Source organism: Nannobrachium achirus (genome assembly GCF_963921795.1).
Source record: "Nannobrachium achirus genome assembly, chromosome: 23".
In the NCBI taxonomy this organism is placed as follows: Eukaryota; Metazoa; Chordata; class Actinopteri; order Myctophiformes; family Myctophidae; genus Nannobrachium; species Nannobrachium achirus.
Window position 1 is genome coordinate 24,461,654 of NC_137830.1, and position 24,512 is coordinate 24,486,165.

General features: G+C 44.4%; 1 protein-coding gene across 4 annotated transcripts in view; it reads left to right on the forward strand.

The window, feature by feature from the left end:
- dennd5b (DENN/MADD domain containing 5B) overlaps window positions 1–24,512 on the forward strand; it is a 126,317-nt gene that overhangs the window by 77,913 nt on the left and 23,892 nt on the right. For 2 of the 4 annotated variants that reach the window (XM_080754768.1, XM_080754769.1), the window contains exons 8-14: window positions 9,967–10,266; window positions 11,120–11,437; window positions 12,750–12,981; window positions 18,430–18,580; window positions 19,042–19,132; window positions 19,448–19,558; window positions 23,275–23,406. In XM_080754768.1, the coding sequence (XP_080610894.1) occupies window positions 9,967–10,266; window positions 11,120–11,437; window positions 12,750–12,981; window positions 18,430–18,580; window positions 19,042–19,132; window positions 19,448–19,558; window positions 23,275–23,406 (1,335 nt within the window). The remainder of the gene's footprint in view (window positions 1–9,966; window positions 10,267–11,119; window positions 11,438–12,749; window positions 12,982–18,429; window positions 18,581–19,041; window positions 19,133–19,447; window positions 19,559–23,274; window positions 23,407–24,512) is intronic. The other 2 variants (XM_080754770.1, XM_080754771.1) reach the window with 1 other exon arrangement.

A 24,512-nucleotide genomic window follows, 5' to 3' on the forward strand; every position in this document is an offset into this window, starting at 1 on the left:
ATAGAATACAACAGAACTTCAGAAGATACTTCTATAATATAAAGCATGGATTGGCACACATTCAGTGAAGGAAGGTCAGAACTTCAGCGAAACACCCCAAATATTGGTGTGCGCTGCACGCGCCATGTTTCTAAAATCACATATTGGGACATGGTCTGAAAATAATTTTCAGTCTTGGGATTTTTTTTTTAACCCCTGGATAATATATGGATGGAGCAGGGATGGGACCATATGAAAATGTTATGTCACGATTATTGTGAGAAAATAAATCGCGATTTACGATATTACCGTGATAATCAAAATATCCCTAATATCAATTATCCTGGGGTGGAACATTTGCCAAAAAATTGCAGATCTACAAGCTCTCAACACGCCGTGAGATTGTAGATCGGCTATTTTTTGGCAAAGAGATTTGGTAGAGAATATAATATTTGACAATTTGGCCAATTTGATATTGACACAGTCACCGCTGAGGACGTATATATATAGTATGTTTTATCGAATCCAGCGCTTGAGTGCCAATGGCTTTTAATTGCGTTTTGGGTCTTTACGATAGATTGCGCTCTCCCGCAGCCGCAGAGTGATGCAAAGACTTAAATTCCCACGATGCATCTGGAAATGGAATTATCCGGAAATCCCCATTTCCGCCCGAGCCAATGTTATGGAATTCAGAAAAATGGAGATATCTGATTCTTTTTTTTTTTTTTTTTTTGGCAACACCGGCTTTTTTCAGCGGACCAAACTAAAGAATAGATCATCGCTGTTAAAAAAAATGATTTTCTTTTCCTTTTTTTCTAAGGACCCTCATTTGACACGATTCTTTATCTGGGACGCCGATCTACACTGTAAAATCATCAGTGTTCATTTAACTCTGAGTGCGTACTAATGGAAGCAAATTGACCTAGATCATTCAACTGTGGGGACACCCTGGAAGCCCTTCATGGGGCTCTGGGGAACCCCACGCTAGAGCCAGTGCACCCACAGACAGACAGTGAAGCTCCTATTCAGAAAGCCACCAACCTCTATTTACATAGACTCTCTCTCTCTCTCTCTCTCTCTCTCTCTCTCTCTCTCTCTCTCTCTCTCTCTCACACACACACACACAAATTCAGACACCATACAGTGGCGTCAGTTCAGCAAAAGCTAGGGTATGGCAAAGATGGGAGTCCTCATGGAAAATAGGCATTACATTTTGGATAACACGGTTCTATTGTGAAAATAGCAGATCTACATGCTCACAACGCCTCGCGCTGCGAGGCGTTGTGAGCATGTAGATCGGCTATTTTCACAATGTCTGAAAAAAAAAGACTTGTCAGTTTTTTACACAGGTTTCTACGGTTTCTTGGGCTGGATATGGCAGCCTGGAATGGTTTTTCAAGTGCAGCTAAAGTTAGCATGTTAGTAAACGTGCCACAATTAACAATAATGCATTGCACCTGTGCAGCTGACCTGCAGAACCTGGTAATATACCATCTTGTCAAGATGGGGAGAATACAAATGTGGAGAATATAATTATAATACCTTGTTAAAGTGACCATCATGTTAAATTTTGCATTTGTAGTTATTTTACTGTAATTTAACAACATAATAACCAGCGCAGATAGACAAAGAGACATTCATGGATTTATATTTAAAAGTAACTTTTATTTTCCCCCCTGGACCCAGGGTATGGCAGCTGCATACCCCTGCCATACCCAATTGTACGGCCCCCCCAACCCAAACAATCATACATAGATAGATACTGTAGACCTGTATTGATCCTGTGGGGGAAATTCAGCTGTCAGAGGCAATCATGTCCTCCATATCGTGTGTGTGTGTGCGCACGCGAGCAGATGTGTGTGCTACTGGAAATTCCACTGCACGCTTTGAATATTTGTAATGAACACGGGTTAAGATGAATCAATAACAGGGAACACACTTATCGCTCTTGGTTTTGATTTAATGTGTGCAAGCACTGCAGAGCACGTCTTAAAACCTGAAAGGAGCCCCTGTGTCTCCCACTACATTGGTTAGTAGCAAAAGAATCATAGAACAATGACATTGTTGTCTTTTATCGCAAACATGGCATATTCTTAACTCATATTTTGGGAAACTCTTGTGAAAATAGCCGATCTACAAGCTCGCAACGTGTCACGTCATGATGCGGTGTGAGCTTGTAGATCTGCTACTTTCAAAAAATATTTTTAAATGGGGCTTGAGCGCTTCATTTGAGGCTTGTTGTTAGCAGTCTTGACCTTGCTGCTCACTATATCAACAGAACAATGCTCTAGTCTCCTCCTAGACTAGAGCATCCTGCTTGTGTTATATTTGCAACATTTCACATGGGAAAAGTATACAATATTCCTTTTTTTTTAAAATCATATGACTTCAATAATGTGGACAACAATGTGCATGTGTGTGACTGCCAAGGTTGGTATACTTTAGAATGTTTAATTTGTATCCATAAAGCGGGTTTGCTAGTTTAGTAGATTTTTTATTTCATGAAAAGTCTTAGTTTTAGTTTAGTTTTCATTAGTTTTTAAACTTTTAGTGTCAGTTGTTGTATTATTCATGGGGTAGTCGGAGGGCACAACAGAAAATAAACTACCGTATTTTCCGGACTATAAGGCGCACTTAAAAGCCTTTAATTTTCTCAAAAAACTACAGTGCGCCTTATAGTCCAGTGCGCCTTATATATGGATCATTCATTGACATTGACATTCCCTTTAGCACAGCTCCATCTGTTGGATGCATAACGCAACGGTAGCGTCTATTATGTGCGCCTTATAGTCAGGTGCGCCTTATATATGAAAACAGTTTGAAAATAGACCATTCATTGACAGTGCGCCTTATAGTCAGGTGCGCCTTATAGTCCAGAAAATACTGTAGTATAAAGCCCTGAAGGACTCCGTTCAGCCATATAGGGTTTAAAAGAGTACTCCACCCAAAAAATGACTTATTTTCTATTAAAACCAAGCCTTGAATTAAATTAAAATTAAATTAACGACTTGAACCCTCGCATCCCTATTCTAAGGAGAACTTTAGCCAAAAATAGCAGATCTACAGCTCTCAACGGCGAGGCGTTGAGAGCTTGTAGATCGGCTATTTTCAGCAAATAGGTTTGGTGTAGAGGTAAAGAAGAGCAGACCAAGTACAGAGTGATGGGTCAAGTTAACAAAAAACACAAATCCAGCATAGACTAATGACATTGCTGTCAAACAAGTCTATGAATCTATCTACTGTATGAAATCGATGAAAATCTGCATCACACATTTATACAATATGTAGGTATGTAGGGTCCCTGCTTCATCTCTCTCTCAGCTAAGGGGTCCCTGGCCTGAAACGTTGAAGACCCCTGATTTACTATAATAACCCTAACAAAGCAGAGACCTAACAGAGTTCTACCATCACAGAACCCTAACATAGCAGAAAGCTTCACTCCCATCCCCCGGGTTCCCCCGGCGCCTGTTAATCCGGCTGCATCCTAATCTGTATCCATTGTAATTATCCTTGCCGGGACTGACTGGACACCGCGGCTCTCCCAGGAGCCCCTCCATCCCTCCCTCTCTCCCGCTGCCTCTCCTCCCATTCTGCCCCCTGGCAGTGTTGCCAGATTCAGCAAGAGAAACAAGCGGTCAGGTCCAGGAAGACGAGTCCAAGAGAAGCAACAAGGCCATATCTACAGTACATTGGCTATTTGAAAATAGTCGATAAAAAAATAAAATGAGAAAAAATGTTTTATGAAACATTTTAAAAGGGCACCACCATGAATTTCACATTTTTCATTTCTTTCTTGTTTTTGGTCTTCCCAGTGTCTCTTCCAGCCCCCCCAAAAAACATTAATTACCTCTAAGCCTTGCCTTTCATTTCAGTGATTTTCTGAATGGGTGTGTCTGAACGGTACTCTTTTGAAACCGGGCCCTTGTTTATGTCACAGGCCCTTATTTATGTCACAAAGGGGCTCATTTCCTATTGGGTCCCCTAGAGAAGGGGGTGGTACTTTTTGTGAGGCTATATTCTATTGAGAGTTAGTATATATGTTACGGTTAGTTTGGGTAACTCGGTTAGACTGTGGTAAGAGCGCTTGTTTTGTCGTTCACCACACACCAATCACCACCAGATGGCGATGACAGCCATTCACTAGTGAAGGCGCTGACGTCACTCGTTTGCGACTCTTTCTTTATTTACTAGCCTAGCCTAGCCTAGCCTAGCCTAGCCTAGCCTAGCTTGCCCAGGCCTTACGGCCTGGGCATAAATATAACGATTGCATTCACCACGGCTTCGTAACTCGCGTGGCGCTCCGCCGGCCGCGTGGCCCTGGCCCGCTCTTCGCGGCCACTCGCGCCTGCGGCGCTCGGGGGCGAAGAGCAGGACCAAGGTCTGCTGGCCTTCGCGCCGCTTGCAATGTCGTGGACAATCGAGCGGCTCCGCCTGGAGGACGTTGTTGTGGCGACCGCTTGTTCCGCCCCGTGCAGCACGGCGAGCGCTCCGTTTCTCTATCTAACCGTTTCTCTATCTAACCGTGACATATATACTGTATGAGGTGGAACCATGAGGTAAAGTGGTACTAAAATTGGCTGGACTGGATTGACTCTACAGGCTTCTCATTGTGGTACCATGCTAATCTTCTCTGTAGTGATGCGCGGGTGACGTTTTTTTCATAACCCGCACGACCCACAGCCCGCACGGAACGTAACCCGCCCGCGCCCGCGCCGCAGAACAATATACAAATCGACGAATCCGCCCGCCCCGCAACCCGCATTTAAAAAAAAGATGGTATATCATCTCCACAATAGCTCATCTTTATATACGGCTCTTCTAAGTACCCAAAGTCGCTTTACAGATAGGTTTACAGTAGCACAATATTGTCATGGGCTAAATAAACAAACGTGTTGTTCAAATTGGGGTTTAGCCTAAAAGACATTCATTCAAAGACGTTCATTCTCTCTAATCGCCGGGCATCGTCGGGGTAAGAATGGCGGTTTTATGTCAATCATATTTATACAGCGCCTCGCACTTTAAACAGACAGCAAAAGACGGACAATATTAAATCCTGTTGGTTATTGATTAATCACCAGATTGGAGAGATGGGAGCGACTCGAGGTAAGCGTGGTTGGTTGGTTCATTCAGTCAAAAAATCCGCCTCACTTGCGAAAGTTGTGTTTCAAATCGTATCCGTTGACTGGCTGGTTATATAACTTAACCGACACAAAGTATTTAGCTATAAACGGACTTGTGTGGATGACAGAGAGTCAGAGACATATAGACCTAAGTGAAATCCTGATCAGTGACACGCGCTGAATTGTTTGTGCATCTTCTCTGCTGTGCTCACGTTGTGTCAAATGTTGGCAAGATGTGGTTCGCGGCCCCAACAGGAGCGGAATTGGGACGGTCCGAGCGGAGGAGAAACCTCGCTCCTCTCTGGCGCATTTTAAAACTCACTCGCTCGTGCTCGTATTCAAACGTTGTATTCTTATTCTTATAGGCCTACTCTTATTAACTCATTGCATGCCAGGCCCGATAGTCCCGAGATTATTTCAATGTCTTTCCCCGCCAGGCCCGATAATCCTGAGAAAAAAAAAAAAAAAAAATCAAAAATTTTCTTTTTTCAAAAAAATGTTTGGACCCCAAAAACTTTAGTAGGCATGATAGCAATCGCGAAATTGCATGTTTAACCCCCATAGCAACCCCATCTTTCAAACATGGCAGCCATCTTTGTTTACATTTTAGGAAAACATAATGGCTGCTATCTCATGAATGCCTGAACGGATTTCCATTCTGATTTTTTTTGTTTGAAAGCTGTGAGCAATGTGCAGACACGTGGTGCATTATCTAGGCATGGGTGTGCATGATCCGTGCAATATGAATTACATGGAAGTCTATGGAGACAGAGGCAGGGGAGAGTACAAAGGTATCGTTAAATGGCGGGGAATGTGTTAACTCATTTAATGCCACCCTTTCACCACTAGAGGGTGCCCAGAGTGCCATAGACAATCCCATAGAGATATGCTGGTATATGCAGAAGCCCTGCAGCCATGACTTGCCTGAACACTTTTCTTTGTGCATGTACAGGAAGAGGATGAAGTTAGCTTGAAGTTAGCTATTGGCTACCAAGCATTTTAAAAGCCTTATTTTCGTCAACTTAGCCATGATTAAACCTTGCACACCTCATGCATGGGAAAAAAAAAGAATGAGCAAAAAAAAGAATGAGCTCTAAAAAATCCAATGCAATCCTGGATTGCATTGGAGTGGATTTGTGCAGTTTGTTCACAGCTTTCAAACAAAAAAATCCGATTGGAAATCCGTTCAGGCATTCTTGAGATAATAGCCATTATGTTTTACATGTTATGTAAACAAACATGGCCGCCCTGTATGTTAGATGGGGTTGTATGGGGGTGGAACATGCAAAATCGCGATTGAAATCATGTTCACTAGATTTGATGGGGTCCAAAAAAAAAATTCAATTTTTTTTTTTTTTTTTCTTTTTAATCACGAGATATCTCGTGATTGGCACTATGGGATGCGATGATATATCCCGAGATATCTCGTGATTGGCACTCAGAATAAAAGGCAAATAAGAACAGGTGATTATTCTTATTTATTTTTTGCACGTGAGAGTGGTGATAACCCACCCGCCCGCCGCCCGCCTGAAAAGGTCTGAAACCTTGACCCACCCACCCGCTTGCGGGCGGGTTGGCGGGCGGGTGGGGGCACCGGGTCAGCCCGCGCACCACTACTTCTCTGCATCGTTCCAATTTTAGCCCAAAGACTGCGCCCGTTGCCAACAATGGGCATTTTGGTATTGCATCTGAAATGGCTTGGAATTAGAGACAGACAGAACATGAAATGTAAATATCTGAGTGGTTGTTTAGGCTAAAAACTGCATAAAACCGTATTATGGACCAATATTTATATAAAATATATATTTTGAAAATCATGGTGGGGCCCCTTTAACAACACAAGTCGTGTATGGGGGTCCCACTCCCTGACATTAAATATTTTCAGATGGAGGTCCGCAGCAAAATACATATTCATTTGGGGGTCCTTGACATGAAAATGTTTGAGAAGAAAGCCCATTTAAGCAACAACCCAAAAACGGGCCCGCAACTACCAATATTTGCAAGCGACTTTGCAGAAAAACAAGCCCGGTCGCTTGTAATAAGCGGACATGGCAACACTGGTCCCTGACTCCATTGCTAATATTTTCTGCGCATCTCTCTGTTCCTTTGAAATGACCTTGAATTTGAGTCGACAGTGAAAGATTATCTGGGAGCAAATAAGGAGAGGAGATGAGAGGATGAGGAGAGAGGATCAGAGCATTTAATTGAGTTAGTTCCAGACCGAGTATGTTTTCTGTTTATTAGTGTCTGTCTTCCCTGCTCAGAACACAACAGATATGCATTAAACAATAACACGATAAAATGTTTGCAAAGCAAACATAGGCATATATGAGGATTTATCATCAATCTACAATTTAGCAGACTCTCTTATCCAGAGCTTACAGTAAGCAAGGTAATCACCTACTTCAAATGCAGAGAGACAGTGTAGTACCTCAGTAAACTAGGATAACGAGTAAACCAAGAACCTAGCATCAGTCCAACAATATACTATCAAAATAATAACCTGTGCATTCATTGAAACTATAGATACCAGGTAAACAATGAACAGCATCCAAATAACCTGCTTACACAATTTTAACTTTGTCCCAGACTTTGATCATCCCTTTCAGCAAACCTTTTCTAGGAAACAAAGATGCCCCCTTTTGCACGTATTATCCTGTGGTCTCAGTCAGTCTCGCCCCGTGGGCAGCTTTACGTCTCCTAAATCCGTGGATTGGCCTCCTGTACTGCTCCCCTGGCCTGCACTGGCTAAACAAGCTGCATTTAGACCTGACCTGAACCAACTCCTCTCTGTCTCTCAGACATTAACACACACAAACCAAACCCAGGCCCTGAGAAAGCCAAGCAGACGGCCATGTCAAGTGCAATGGGTTCAGGTGTATCGTAGCGGGCGCTGATCGCCGGTGCATCTACACTGAGAGTGGATCCCACTATCGGACACATGTTGAGCCCCCCCAACTTAAGCCCTATATACTTCTCGTAAGACGAATATTGAAAATACCAGGCCTACAAACTATGAGATCAATTTTCGAAAATCTGATTAATGCTATTTAATGTTTTTATTTATTGGCTTTTATGCCTTTTATTGATAGTGGGCTGACAGAAATGGGGGAGGGAGATGGGGCGTGACGTGGAGCAAAGGCCGTTGGGATCGGGGCCCGAACCCGCGACAGGCTGCCAGTCTATACAGAGCCTAGGTGCCTGGACCCGTGTGCCAGCGGCCCAGGCCAGATTAATGTTTTGTGTATGAAAATTTGGACTGATGATATCACATTGACTGGATGAAAGCAAGTTTTGAGTTTGTGAAACATACAGTAGTTGAAATTCCGGACCACCACCAAACAGACATGGCCTTGTGTCCCCCCTCCCCCCATCCCAAAGGGGCCCGGTCCCCAGGTCGGGAAGCACTGTGTTAGATTATCTGTGTCCTTGGACTCTGATGGAAGGAGGGACCTTAGCAGAGCAGTCATGTTGATAGATCACTCCGGGGGCTTTGGGAAGAGAAGGCAGAAAGGCCGCTTTCCTATTTTGAACTGCCATTATGGTGGCTCAGCCTGTGTGTACAAGCCCGCCTGAGTTGTCCGTGGCCTTGTGCTGCAAATAAATAAATAAATCTGTGAGTTAGAAAACTCTGTGTCAAGCAAGTTGAGATTTGAGTGCTTCAGCCCTTTGGAGTGCTCTTTTCACATAATAACCTCTCTGTTGAGGTGCGGAAAACTTGAGAGGAGGAAATGGGACCTTGTGATGGAAAAGGTGGCAGGGAAGTCCCTGCTGGGTCTCACGTAGCCCAAGGACTACATTTGTAGTCCAAGTGGTTCTCAAACATTTTAATGTCAAGGACACCCAAATGTATATTTGTTGCGACGCGTTGCTCACAGAGCTTTTAGATTAAAGAAAATTGGCTATTTTCAAAAGTCTAAAGTGCTCATGTGGCCCATAGATAGATAGATATAAAAAGTTAGATACCTCATTCGCTGCTGCAGTTCACTGGAGCGACCTGTAAAAAGGTACGCTGCCACTCAAAGTGACTACTGGCCAATCACCGCGTGTCTTTTCCGGGACTTCTCAATGCAATTCAACAGAGCTTTATTGGCGTGTTCCATCCAGTTGCTCATGTTGCGCGGCTCAGCTGTTCTTAGAGGCTGCGTACGGAAAGACCCGACACCACCTGCCTCCTGCCCATGGAGGTATGGCTCTCGCCTCGCGATACAGACGCCCCAGAGCCGGAGGAGGCGTCTACCTTTCTATGTCTATGATGTGGCCTAGTCGCTTCTTTTGAGCTTTATGTCATAGATCTGGTTGCTTATTTCTCTTGCGAAAACTGGAAACAAATCTGAAAATGAATTAATATCTTAGTACAGGGGTCTTCAACAGGGGGTCCGGTACCCCTAGGGGGTCCTCAGAGTTACTACAGGGGGTCCTCCAAATCTTATAATCCTTTTTATATTAACAACTTGAATCCTAGTGTCCATATTCTGAAAACTGTAGCCAAAAATTGCAGATCTACAAGCTCACAACGCCTCGCGCTGTGAGGCGTTGTGAGCTTGTAGATCGGCTATTTTTTGGCAAAAAGGTTTGGTGTAAAGGGAAAAAAGAGCAGACCAAGTACAGAGTGAAAGGTCAAGTGTATTAGGCAATGACGGCTCAAGTGGTTAAATATCTGAAAACACAAATTGACAAGAATCCAAAATACTCGATGATTGTGCTGTCAAGCGATGAAACTATATTGAATCTATGATAAGGTTGTGGGGGTCCCTGCTTCGTCTCTCTCTCTCAACTAAGGGGTCCTTGGCCTGAAAACGTTGAAGAACCCTGTCTTAGTATGATCATTCTAAGCATCATGAATGTCATCTCCCCTCCCCGCCAGGCCAACCTGTGCTTTGTGGACATCGACAACCACTGCATCGAGCTGCCCGAGGACTTCCCTCAGCTCCCCAACAGGACGGAGTTCATCCAGGAGATCAGCGAGGTGCTGCTGAGCTTCGGCCTGGCTCCCAGCGGCGGCGGGGAAGGGGGAGGAGCTCCTCCCACCACCACCACCACCTCCACCGCCACCTCCACGCCGGGCAGGGTGCGCAAGGCCGCCGTGGCCCTGCGGCAGCTGGAGGACGACGGCCGCAACGGAAACCTGGCCGGGGAGGAGCTGGCCGTGCTGGAGCTGCTGCAGGTATGGATTAACCTCGCCCACCAGGCTTTCTGAGAGAAAGCCTGGTGTTCGTTCACAACAGACCGTTTGGTTTCCGCCTAAAGCGCGGAAACCACTAGAAGAAGCGGCATCGCTTTGAGTTAGTTCCCTCCGTTTGTTTCCCCAATCCCTATTAAAATGCTCGAGAAGCCTAGTGTAGTCTTGCCAGTCGCTACGAGTTGGACTAAAAGATGCACATACCAAACAAATTTTTCGAAAGCAAAACTACGCCGCATCATGGAGTTTATCTGGTAGGCCTTAAAAGTATGTCCTTGAGCGCAGGGGAATATTTTGGGTTAAAACTGAATCCGGTTTGATAGTTCCGGCAAATTGTAGTCCTTTGAGTACTACAACATGACGTAAAGTGGTTTCCTCTCCCGACCGGATCAAACCTCGAAAAGTTAAGTGATCCCAGACTAGGTATGGATGATGATGATGATGAGACCGGTATCGTTGCAGTCGGGAAAGAAACCTCTTATCCCGTAACTGAACTTTTTGTGATTTTTTTTTCATAAATTAAGTTAATTTAATTAATGCCCTACGTCAGTGGTTTTCAACCTGTTATTTATTCGCCGTCTGAGCCATGGACCACCATTTGATGCGATCTAGCCTCTCAGACCCAAAACGTTGAATATTTTGTTGTTGTTGTATTTGCTCTTTTTTTGCACTGTTTCTTTCCCTTAAACCTATCTGCGTTATTTTTATTCTGCTGACGTTATTATATATGCTGCTGCATTGTCTGAAGGAAGCCAAACCAAAATAAGTTCCCGAGATGTAACAACAAAGCACAACCTTGAACCTAAAGGATAATTGAACCCATCCCTGTGACCCGCAGGGCAACGCCACCCTGGAGAGACTGCAGGCGCTGGCCAAGCGCACCGGCGTGACGGTGGCTCGCGTGGACGAGCTGCGGGCCGGGGTCAAAGGTCAGGGGAGCACCGAGGGCCCGGCGGGGGGAGGAGGAGGCGCCGTCGGACGCACGGCCGCTGAGGAGGAGGAGCTTCGGAACGCCAAGCTCAACGTGCAGCTGCGCGAGGTGTTCGCCAGCCGCTTCGCCACCATGTTCGCCGACTACGAGGCCTTCGTCATCCAGGGCTCGCCGGACCTGGAGTCCTGGCTCACCAACCGAGAGCAGATGCACAACTTTGACAAGGTAGACCGATCCCCGGGGAACACGTACACTTATGTAACCCTGGATTCTCGCTGCATTCTAGATCTTATCATAAACTGTGGTTCTCAAACGTTTTCTTGTGATGCCCCCATGAATTGATACGTCCATTTTAACTGATTTTCTTGCCAGTGACCCACACATAAGAGAAGACCTTTCAAGAGCTTTCAAAAGCTTTGAAAAACTTCCAGTTTACAAGCTCACAACACGTTTTTGAACAGTCAAAATATAGAACAGGGCTTACTGTAAGTGTTTAAAACTGTTCCTTATTTTGCTAGCGAGTGCGACCCCCTGGAAGCCCCTAAAGGTCCCCTGGGGGTCCCCGGACGCCACTTCGAAAGCCATTGTTAGAATCAACCACTGAGATTTGTACCTGCATTGTTGTATGGAAGTCTGAAGACAATGCATTATGTGGCCCCCAATGCCGAAAAACCATTTCAATGTGAAATGTAATTTGTCTACCAAGCAAATAAGTGTGACCAGCCTTCAGAACAGTGGAGAGAGATTGTAAATGACATTGTTTGCAAACGGCACTGTGCTTTATTTCCCTTGTGAGTCAATGCAAAATACCATCTATACTATATGAAGCATTGTTTTTGCTATCGTGGGTAGGTGAATATGTGTATGTGTTCCCATTACACAGCAGGGGGAGGTCTGCAGGGTGCATGGTTATATCAATACATGTCTCATAAAGTTAGGGCAGGGCGATATGAACAAAATCAGATATATATTACCATATTTTTACCCTAAATGCTTCGATATTGAAGTGATTGAAGTAGTTGAAAACACTTATGCATATTATAATATTACGATATCCAACATCCCAGATGATGTCTACGTGCCTCATATCATATAACCACCCTCCTCCTCTTCGTTGCAGAGTAATCCTTAACTTGTTCTATGCTAAAATAAGTAAGGAGTCCGTGCTGGAGAACTGGTGATTTAATTAAAAAAAATATTCCAAATAAACACGTGACAGCCAGGGTTCTATCTTCTGTATCACTCGTAAACAAATAAAAAGAAATCACTGCTTGTACGAATGCGTGACCACTCTTCTCTCACTGAACACAAAGTAAACACCGCACCAAGCATATCCCATAATACCCCTCTGCAGCCCGCCAACTACTTCAAGGCATACTTAAAGGCACATCCCCCCTGGCATAGTGTACAGTATATATAGTATAGGGTTACAGACGTCAATATATTGACGTACCGCCCAGCCTTATGTCCAGTTCGCACCAATAACCCCAACTTTTTTCCACCACTGCCCCCCCCCCCCCCACTACCACTGTTCCAGGCCTCATTCCTGTCGGACCAGCCGGAGCCCTACCTGCCCTTCCTGTCCCACTTCATCGAGACGCAGATGTTCGCCACCTTCGTGGACAACAAGATCATGTCCCAGTGGGAGGAGAAGGAGCCGCTGCTGCGCGTCTTCGACGGCCGCATCGACAAGGCGCGCCTCTACAACGTGCGCGCGCCCAGCCTGCGCTCCTCCAACTACCAGAGGTGCACCGTGCTCAAGGAGGCCGGTGAGTCCAGGAGGGCCGGGGAAGGGTGCCAGGCGGAAGTGGGTGGGGGGGTTACCAGGAAACGGTCCTGAATCGGTTCCATCACATTTGGAACTGATCCCGGGAATCAGTTTTATCACACTGTCAGAGCTGGGGAGAGTGTTTTTTGCAGGTCTTTCAGTCCGAGTGACATCAAAAAGGCAACTGGGTTAAGGCAGTGGAGGCTTGTGATTGGCTGTGCAGAGGTGTCGAAAGTCATGGGGATGGAGATACACCTAACCTTAACCCTAACCTCAGTAATTAACGCTAGTGAATGCTAACCTGGTGAAATGCTAACTTGCTGACGCTGGTGAATGCTAACCTGGTGAATGTTAAATTGGTCCGACCAAACACTCTCCCGTCAGAGCTGATGTTTGAACTTCATTGCACTACTGAATTTCAAGCACCACCATAACTCTTGAGAGAGTACATTGTACATTTGCACACTCTTATGCCCCATTCAAACCGAAAAGCCAAGCTATTAATCAGGTTTGTAATTCATTGTAATCTCTATGCAAACCATCTTTTAACATTTTCAAGCTTTTTTTCAAGCTTCAACATTTTAACCCTTTTTGTGCCTATCCCGAACAAGTTCGGCTTTATTTCAATCCAATACAATATTTTATTTGCTATTTTACTTACCCCGAGCTGCTTGGAGCAACGTGGGTGGTCCTTGCTCGTCCAGCGCTTACCAACGAGAGACGCTAGATGGTCCGATGATTTATTCCATTGAAAATGTTTTAAAATAAAGTTTAGAGCCCCCCAAAAAAAACTCAATCTATACTGTCGGCGGCGCGACGTATTCCGGGGTGCCTATCCCGAAGTAGTCCGGGATATTTAATAAAATGAATTATTTAATCGGAGGCCTCAACGAAGCCCCGGTCTAAACGTCCATCCATGGTCCGGGCCAACACTCGGCCATACACGGGCCGTAGTCGCGCTAATGGCCGCATCGCGCCGCCCACTCCAATAATAAATCACATCTTTAGACAGGATTTTCTCCGGATTGTGTTCCCAGACCCAAAGAGAACGTTTTTTGTGACTGAAATAGCTTTAGATCAGTCTTCTAAAGGGGTTAGCATTTTGGCTACGTGTCAGCTAGCTTCCTCCTCTCGTCCCACATAGCATTGGCTGGAGTGAAATCCCAAGGCACTTGGGACAGTGTCGACGGAAGCTAGAGCGAAGGTCTATAGAGAGATTTCTGGCACTCTAGCGGCCACTTGTGGCCCGGGGCACTGTATGAGTTAAAAGCTGGTTTGCATAGAGATGACATTGAATCACAAAGCCGATTAATAGCTTGGCTTTTTCAGTGTGAATGGGGCATCAGAGTTACAGACCTGAGAGTGTGGAGACACTCGAGTAACACTGTCAATTAATACAATAAAATACATGTAACACTCTCTGAGTTACAGATCTGTAAGGGTCCCTTTCGGTCCCTAACTGTCAATCATTTAGCTGGGGAGCCCACTGGAGCCCCCTCCAGGGTCCCCGGACCCCAGGTTGAGAGCCAGACGTGGTCTAGAATTATGATTGACGGCTGAATAGACGTCGTCTGAGGGTCTGACAGGCAGGGTGGGCGGGGTGAGTTTAATTGGCCACTCGAAATGCGGGCAGGATCCAGAGCCCTGCAACATAAAGTGTCCCTGCAACGTAAACTCTGTGTGTGTGTGTGTGTGTGTGTGTGTGTGTGTGTGTGTGTGTGTGTGTGTGTGTGTGTGTGAGTGTGAGTGAGTGAGTGAGTGAGATGTACCGAGCATCCATTAGCCAGAGGTTGGACGGTGCTCCTTTTTAGATGTCGTCACTGTCGGGTGGAAACCTTGTATGTCCAAAATGTTACCTTTTCAGCACATAGGGGAAAAAAAATAACCTGCGTTCCTATGGATCCAATGTTATTATGATGTATTTAGTCAAAAGATCGTGTTAGTGCGTTTCATTGGTTTTTCAAAATTGGCCAAAATTGCAGATGCGACGAGTTGGGAGCTTGTGGTATGATGTATGCGATTTGTTGAAAATAATGGAGATATGAGGTTTCTGCTGGACAGCGACGACGGTTGAACCACACAGACGCAGACACATTAACCCATTTAGGCCATGAAAACAAAACAGATATACTGTACGTTCCCGGTCTAAATAGCTTAAAGCACCGTGTTGTTCATCTCCCTTTGTCTCCTGTTTTATCTCTCCGCCTCGTCTCCTCCTTCCCTTCCTTCCTTCCTTCCTTCCTTTCCTAACCCCTCCTCTACTCCCCGGTCCTTTGGCTGATCCCCTGGAAGCAGCTGAGCTCCGCTCTGTCTGCGCAGAAATCCACAGTTCCCATTTCTCTTCATTTTCACCTGGCATGCACTTTATTGCCCTGTCCTCCTCCATCTCTCACTCTCTCTCACTCTCTCTATTCTACACAACATGGGTTTGTATTATGATACTTGTGAGGACTTCAACGTTTTAGGGCAGCATTGAAAATATCCTATTTTCTTTTTCACATCACCGCACAATTTAAAGGAGTAGTTCACCCTCAAAAATCATTCATTCATTTATTACTCACCCCATGGAGGCTTGAGTTAAATAATATTATTTTATTTTTTGTCGCACTAGACAATCATTTGATTATAACAAATGTACCCCCATTGATTCCGGAAGAAGACACAAATGCATTTATGTCTCCATCCGTTATCAATGGGGGTAAATGTATTGTAATAAAAGTATTGGCTTAGGAATGTGACAACAATATTTCATTTTTATTGAGTAATCAATAGAAAAAGTATAAAACGGGATATATATATATATATATATATATATATATATATATATATATATATTCTTTTTTTTCTTATTCTTCTTCTTCTTATGAGCACAAGGAAAAGTATCACAATGTATTTCTCATATTCTACTACACTTGTGGGGGACATTGGTCCTCACAAGTACAGTAATACAAGAACAAGACAGAACACACACACACACACACACACACACACACACACACACACACACACACACACACACACACACACACACACATACACACACACACACACACACACACACACACACACACACACACACACACACACACACACACACTTCTCCTTGCAGCGCTGCTCCAAGCAACCGTGCTTGTACTGATGTTAAACAGTTGCTTAACCACACACAATGCTGACGTCCCTATTTTGGGCAAACTTTAGAAAATGGCCGAGTGTGATGCCTTTGACAGCACTGGATGGGGTGGGGATGGGGGTGGGTCGGGGGGGGGGGCTATTATTACGCTGTAGAAAAGACAGTCTTTTGTCTGAGTAATTGGGTACCTGCAAGCACCATCGCCCCCTCAATGAGCTCACACTCTGCAATTAAGGTTTTACATCGCTTGGCCCGAGCAGCGCAGGTCACAGGCGGTCGACAGGACGGGGCAGACTGTCACGCACGAGCGCACACTAGCGGGCACGCACACACACACACACACACACACACACACACACACACACACACACACACACGCTTGTGTTTGTTTTACTATTCTTCTGAGGACTTGTATTGACATTTTTTTGGACGCCAGTTTCTTTTATTTTCATTTTTTATTTTTGCATCTTAAAAGCCTAAAGCCGAAAAGCATGACGAGGTTGTGAACTTTTAGATCTGCTATTATTTTCGGTGCACAACACCAGTGCACAATGGATGAATCTGGTTTGACTCTAACCCCTAAATCCTAAACCTAAATGTCTATTCCCTAACCTGAATATTTTTCTCTATATAAAAATCGCCAAATAATATATATATATATATATATATATATATATATATATATATATATATATATATATTTTTTTTTTTTAAGCATAAAACAAATGGTCCTCACAACGTTTATTTCTGAAATTCTATAGTAATACAAGTACACGCATGAGCACACACACACACACACACACACACACACACACACACACACACACACACACACACACACACACACACACACAAGTTCACTCTGTTGTAAATACACTTTAGAGGACAAGTGAGCAGCCATTAGCTCCCTTTTATAATTCCATTTTGCGAGGGGTCTGGCCATAGATCTTCTATTGGCCTCTGACCCTCTCTCAGTCAATCTGTGTGCTTTGCCTCTCCCTGCTGCACAATCAGCAGCAATTAACCACACTTAACGAAGTGGAGCCGTAAACGAGCACTAATTAAGGAAAAGAAAAAAGACCTTAGCAAACAGAATGGAGAGAAGATGGTGTCGGGCTACGCGCATGTGTGAGTGTGCGTTTGTGTGTGTGTGTCACGGTAAAAGAGTTGAAGGACAAACCGCAATGAAATGGTTCAACAGGGAAGATGGATGGAGAGAAAGGCAAGATTGCGACCATAGGTCACAGTTTACTACTAGTAGAACGCCTCAGGGTGACATGCGACCTCGCCCTTTTGGCCATCTGGCCAGTAATGTAATATATCGGACCAGTTACCCATATATGGAGACCCCTGCATGATAGTCAACAATGTTATGTCAAAACATGCCCATATATGGGCATTACCAAATATTGGCATTCCCAGATATGTCCTTAATATTGATGACATTGGGACAGGGATCTCCATGTATGGGCATCACTGTGATGTCATGGGAACCAAATCCCTTGTATTACCATATATGGAGATCCCTGTGATGCCAGGGGAACCAAATCCACTTTATGCTCATATATGGAGATATAGAGATCCCTGTGATGCCAGGGGAACCAAATCCACTTTATGCTCATATATGGAGATATAGAGATCCCTGTGATGCCAGGGGAACCAAATCCCTTTATGCTCATATATGGAGATCCCTGATGTCATCAATTAAGCCCATATCTGTGAATGCCAATATATATAATCGCTGTGATCCCTGATGGCCAAGACATGGCGCCATGGCCAGATGGCCAAGACATTCGCCCTTAGGCGTCTTACTGGTATTACTTGTATAACGTAGCTGTCACCTTATATCCATTACAATGGATATAAGGTCAACGTCTACACACACACACACAAATGGATATAAGGTCAACGGCTACACACACACACACACACACACACACACACACACACACACACACACACACACACATATACACACAATACACACACACACAATGTATGTTCTTTTTTTCTCACGTCAATTACGGTAATGCTTTACTTTGCCATACAAGAGTTTTGCAAGAAAGTCACAAAAATATAGCTCTTTTCTTTAGGCTATTTTTGCTATTTCTGCAACTTTTTGAAAGTGTTTCTGTGGGTATTAACAAGAACAAGTGACTAAATAATAACTACACTGGATCCATTGGAACACAGGTTTTTTCTTCTCCCATTTCCATAAAAGTAACAGTTTTGCACTTGACAGCGATGATACAGTATGTCTGCCCTGCATGCATGCGTGTGGTGCTAACCCCCCTCTGTTTGCATGTGGTGTCCCTGCAGCCCAGGCCATAGAACAGCGCCTGATGAAGATGGACCACACAGCCATCCACCCCCACCTGCTGGACATGAAGATAGGCCAGGGCAAATACCAGCAGGGCTTCTTCCCCAAGCTGCAGGCCCACGTGCTCACCGCCGGACCCACCAATAACAAGTTAGTCAACTGTACCCCACGCATGCCTTCGCCGATAGCTAGAAAGACCAGAGAGTGTGCAAATGCACTGCTTCTAGTCAAGGACTTCCAAATTCATTATGTAATTTAGCCGTGGACCCCCATTAGAAAATGAGTTGTGCAAGGGACCCAGGGAGACGATTCGATAGGAGACGATTTTTGTTGTTAAGAGTTTTCAAAATATTTCAAAAATAGCCAACCTGCAAGCTCTCAAGGCAGTTTTAAAATATGCTTTTATTTTTACTGGGACCTCCTGGAACACCCTCAAGGACCCCTGGGGGGTCCCCATGATGCTGTCCCTGCCTCATCTCTCTCTCTCTCGGCTAAGGGGTCCTTGGCCTACGTTTAAGACCCCTGATGTGGGCCAACAAAACATCAGTGTCAGTTCTTTTATAGTAACTGTGTGGTGTGTAATATTGTAACTGTGTGGTGTGTGTTGGCAGATGGTCCCATCGGACGGCCACAGCTCAGCGCAGGAAAGACCGCCACAGGCAGCAAACGGAGCATCTGACCTTGGACAACGACCTCAAAGAGGTACAGGAGTAGACCACCTGCTCTCCAACATAATATTCTTCTTCATCGTGCTTTAGAAGCATGCTTTTATGTCCTCTTCAGTTTGCCATGTTCATCTTTTGTGCTCGTGTTTTCCGTTCAGTTTGCCATTCGCTGTAACTGCACCCGTCTCTCTTGTCATGTTGTGCATGCTGCTCTCTTTTCTCCCTCTCCCTTTCTTTTATTCGCCCCCCGTTCTTCTGTTTTGTTCCCCTCTCGTTTCTTTTCTTCTCGTGTCCCGTCTGTGCTGGGCCGGTTGGTTGGTTTTGGGCCGTGCCACTTCACTTCCCCTTGCAGCAGGCAGAGGGGTGTCTGATTCTGCAGAACTCCATGGCATTTTGGGAGTGGGACAAAGCGTCCCCCCCGCCCCTCAAACCGCCCAAAAAATCGTCCTCAACGTCCTGCCTGGTACGTTGGTGCAGTGTGGTGGTTGTCATGGATCTGTGCCCTCTCTCACAAAACCCCCTCCCCTCCTGCAGTTCCAGCAGTTCCTCCCGCCACCCCCTCCGTCCTGCTTGCCTATCTTTCACACGTCGCTTCAAGTAGATCGTAGGGATGGGACGATAAGCGATATTATCGTTTATCGTGATAAAAAACACTCACGATAATCGTATCGTGGAGATTTAATATATCGTGATATCGTCCTCCATCATGCACTGGGATAAATTCACCTTTTTTTGCCGAGCTGCATATCTGGTATCATTTAAACCCTCTATTGGTAAAAGGTACCTGATATACGTACTTGATAGTCTTTTTTCACTCTCTATCAAATGTCTTTGTCAAAAAATAGCCGATCTACAAGCTCACAACGCGTCGCATTGCGACGCGTTGTGAGCTTGTAGATCGGCTATTTTTTGGTAAATGTTCTGCCCCAGGATAATGGATTTTGATTATCGCGATAATATCGTAAATTATCGTAAATCGCGATTTCTTTTGTCACAATAATCGTGACATGAAATTTTCATTTCGTCCCATCCCTAGTAGATCGTCCCCGCTCCCCCGCCTCCCCGTTCGGAAATCTTTCAAACTAGAGAGAAGAAAGTGACTGCAATGGAAATAAGATAACACCACGCTCACAGAGGCGCTTCTTGCCTCTGTGAAAACAATGATAAATAGATCAGATATTGATCAGCTTCCTCTCAAGGCTGCGGTCACACCAAAGTACCCATGAGAGTGGATTCCCCATTCCGCCAATGCATTTCAATGAAAATGGAGCGTTTTTTTGCAAAGATCCTTTACTGGTATGAAACCGCTCCATTCACATTGAAATACATTGGCAATTTGGCAGAATGGGGAATGGAGGTATATGTCGGTGTCGTTAAGATGAAAAAATTGCAGATATTATAATTCGCAGCACTTTGTGTTTTATAAAAAAGTTTAGCTTTTTTCACACCTAGTTTTAGCTTTTAGTTTAGTTTTAGTTAACCACTTAACGCCCTATGGGGCTATTAAGTCTGACATCATTTTGTAGGCAGAGGAGAACTTTTGGGGCCAAAAGGCCCCAGCGCCCGTGAATCTTTTGACTATTTTTACTATTTACAAATTTTTCTTCTCTTTGTTGTTGAAAGGAAAGTGGTAGAATTATTACTTTAGTCGTTATTTTTGTCTCGGATCTGTTGAAATAGCGAGGGACAGATATTGATAATAAATCTGCTTGGAGGTCTGACTACAAAATGATGTCACGGCTTAAAAGCCCCATTTCAAAAATAGCGCATTCTTCAAGCTCACAGCGCGGAGTTAGCCAGCCTGGGTTAACTGCAGTAACCTTTGCCACACACTCACCCTGCCCGGAGCGTGCACGCTGCTTTCACCCCTCCCCTTGTGTCGCACCTTCACCTGCTTGGTTCACAATAGTTCTGTGACTGTGTCTTGTGTTGTGTTGAGAGACCTTTTGCCACAGCATCACTGTCGTTTAACCCATTTAGAAGGGGTATACATTTTGTGTTTCATTATTTTATGCTTTAACTATCCGAGTGCCGCGCTGCGAGCTTGTAGATCTGCTATTTTTTTTAAATCGTGAAAATTAGAATTTTGACCCGATTCTATAAGTGTCTTTTGAATCCTTCTAAGGTTTTTTGAAAACCCGATGTTTCTATGTCAGCAATCTGGCCAGCCATCGTCAAAGAAAAGGTCCTTTTCACTTAAATGGAGCTCAGTTAGTCTGTTCTTTAGAGACTACTATGTCAGTGGTGCTAAAACCTTTTCATGTGAAGGACCCCCCAAATGATATTTATTTGGCCACGGACCCCCATTTCAAAATATCTAGTTCCAGGGACCACCCAGGAGCAACATTTGAGTTACAAACGTTCGCTTTGAAAATACATATATTCAAAGATTTGCACACATTTTCACGACTTTTTCAAAAATAGCAGATCTACAAGCTCGCAGCGCGGCACTCGGTGCCGCACTGTGAGCTTGTATATCTGCTATTTTTCACTGGTTAAAGCATTCAATAATTATAGGCCTAAATGGGGTAACCACTTAAAAAACACATACCTGTATGTTGTTGAGTCCCTCACTGCTCTATACTAGTATCTTTTCTGATTTCGCTCTACATCAAATATTATAGACCTTTGCTCTGTGTCACCCCCCCCCCCCATCTCCCTCCCCATTTCCTGACAGTCTACTGTACATCTATCAATAAAGGCAGAAAAAGGCCCAAACATATTTTAAAAAATAAATAAGGAAAGGTTTGTTCAGTAACTTTAATAAAACTTTAATAGATCTTTAAAGGTGATACACCATGAATTTAAAAAGTATTTATGTCATATTGTTTATGTCCCAAAAACGTTTTTCAAAAGGTTTGAGGCTAAATTACCACTCCTGAATAGAGAGCCTCTCTCATTTTTGAATGGCTCTCAGAGCATTTCAGCTGCAGTACCACCTTTGGCCTGAACTGCGCCACCCCCCCCCCCCCCCAAAATCCTTTTGAAAAAAAATTTTTTTTGAAAAAAAGTTTTTTTGAAAAAAAAAAATGTTTTAGACTTTTTTTTTTTTTTTTGTGATGACGTCACAATCGGCAGATGATGTCACAATCGGCAGCAAATCTGGACAGCCTGTTTTGAGAACCCGTGGGATACTTTTAACCTTCGCCTTCTCAAAACCAGAGAAAGACACAACGGTCAGAAATGGGACTTTGTGAGGATAGAAGGAGCTAGTGGGACCCCAAAAAAAGGTTTTAAAATAGGAAAAGTGAAATTTCATGGTGTATCATCTTTAATGAACAGAAAATACATTTTCAGCTGGGTTACCAATTCCATCCAACCAGGGTGAGAGTACTTATCTGTTCCAGTTTCACATGTTGTCTTGCTCATATCTCTGTGTGATCACTTCCAATTTCACTGGTTTATCCTGTATCCTGTTCTCTCTCTGGATTGGATCAAATCGGTACCCCTGAAAATGCATTTTCTTTCGGGAGACGGGGAAACCCCTGTTACTGAACAAACACTCTATAGCAATGTGTACTATACAGAATCGGCTTTATTATTGTCACTTCACAGGTTTAGAAGAGTAAAGGCGTGTGTGAAATTAGTTTTCCTTATAAACAGTTGTGTTTAGAGCTATTTAACGCTTAACAAACAAATATCACTTACACTACCGTTTAAGCGGTTAAAGCGATGTTTTCCCGCTGTATTAACTTCACTGCGTGGATCTCAGCAGGGTAGACAAGAAAAGAGCAACAGTGAACCTAGGGGTGTATGTTTTACACGCGAGTTTAGCACTGTGTAACGCCAGGGTGTAACCTACTAGCCAGTGGAGTGTGGCAGAAAGATGGAGTTCCTGAGTGTTAATTTAACTCTGAGAGAGTGCACACGTGTAGGCAAATTGACCCGTCATGGTACATCGTTGTACACGTGGACGAATTCAAACAGAGGATTTTACTGTGTGGGGAGGGAGACCCGCGGAGACACATTTATGTTTCTCATTTCCGCGCTGTCATTCAGCGCCTGGGACCTCTGCGAATTGACTGACATCTGTGCAAATATGAAATTCCATTTTCCTGGGACGCATACACGCATGCCCCCCCCCCCCCCCCCCCCACACACACACACACACACACACACACACACACACCCCAGAATGAAGAGCAGAGCTAATAATGTTTTGCGTCTGCTCCCCATCAGAGGTTCATGCAGGAGGCGCGCAGCCTGGGAAAGAACCTGCGTCAGCCCAAGCTGTCGGACCTGTCGCCCGCCGTCATCGCACAGACCAACTGGAAGTTTGTGGAAGGCCTGCTGAAGGAATGTCGCATGAAGGTGAGAAACCACACCACAGACCACATGCTAGTGGTTCTTAACCTTTTCAGGCCATCATTAATCATCTGGGGACCCCCCAAAATAATTTTGGGGACCCCGACCCACAGGTTGAGAACCACTGCTATATACCATTGGTCCTCAACCTGTGGGCCCCCAAATAATTGTCAAAACCCTGCGATTTTAATGATAACATAACATTAAATATTAAAAAGTGATACCAATAATTAAAGTATACTACGTTAGTTCCATTGATCCAGGGTGGAACACAATCGTTTGATCGATCGTTAAAATAAACATGCTCAGAAAATGCACACGGTCTGCCCATCTGACCGTAACGTGGCAGCTGATTTAAAGGTCAGTTTTAACATTTTAATACACGTTTTAAGGACCAGGACAAAGACTTTTATGATTGGTAAAAACACTACCTGAAGAAGGCAGTTGTACTGCCGAAACGTTGGTAATTAATCTCTGTGTCCAACAATAAAACTTTGGCACTTTGGCTACGGTGTGTGCGGCTACTTTTCTGTCTTTTTAAGACACTTTCTGAGATTATACTGCCGTGAGCCGGCACCACCACAAGGACCTGGTGTGCGTAGCATTCCTGTGCACAGTGGTAAAAATCAAACCTCGGTTCGAAGTGAAGCGGTGAACTTTTATTCTATGTGTTCTAGAGTTATGAACTCTGTGATCTATACATTCTTTATATTCTGAATGAATTAATGATTTTATCTGGAGGGCCGAATTGTCATGTGAAGCTTGACCAATCCTCAAAGTATCCAATCATCAGACCGGGACGGACACTACACACATACGTATGGACGGACGGATGGACGGACGGACGGACGGACGGACGGACGGACGGACGGACGGACGGACGGACGACAGATAAAACCTGTTCATTCTGGACTGATATGACCATATATGGACATGGGACACACATTTTGTTTTTGAAAAATCCTATTCATTCTGGACTGATATTCTGGACGTACGGGACAGATAAAACCTGTTCATTCTGGACTGGAATGACCATATATAGACATGAGGTGACAGACATTTTGTTTTTGATAAAACCTGTTCATTCTGGACTGGGATGACCATATATGGGC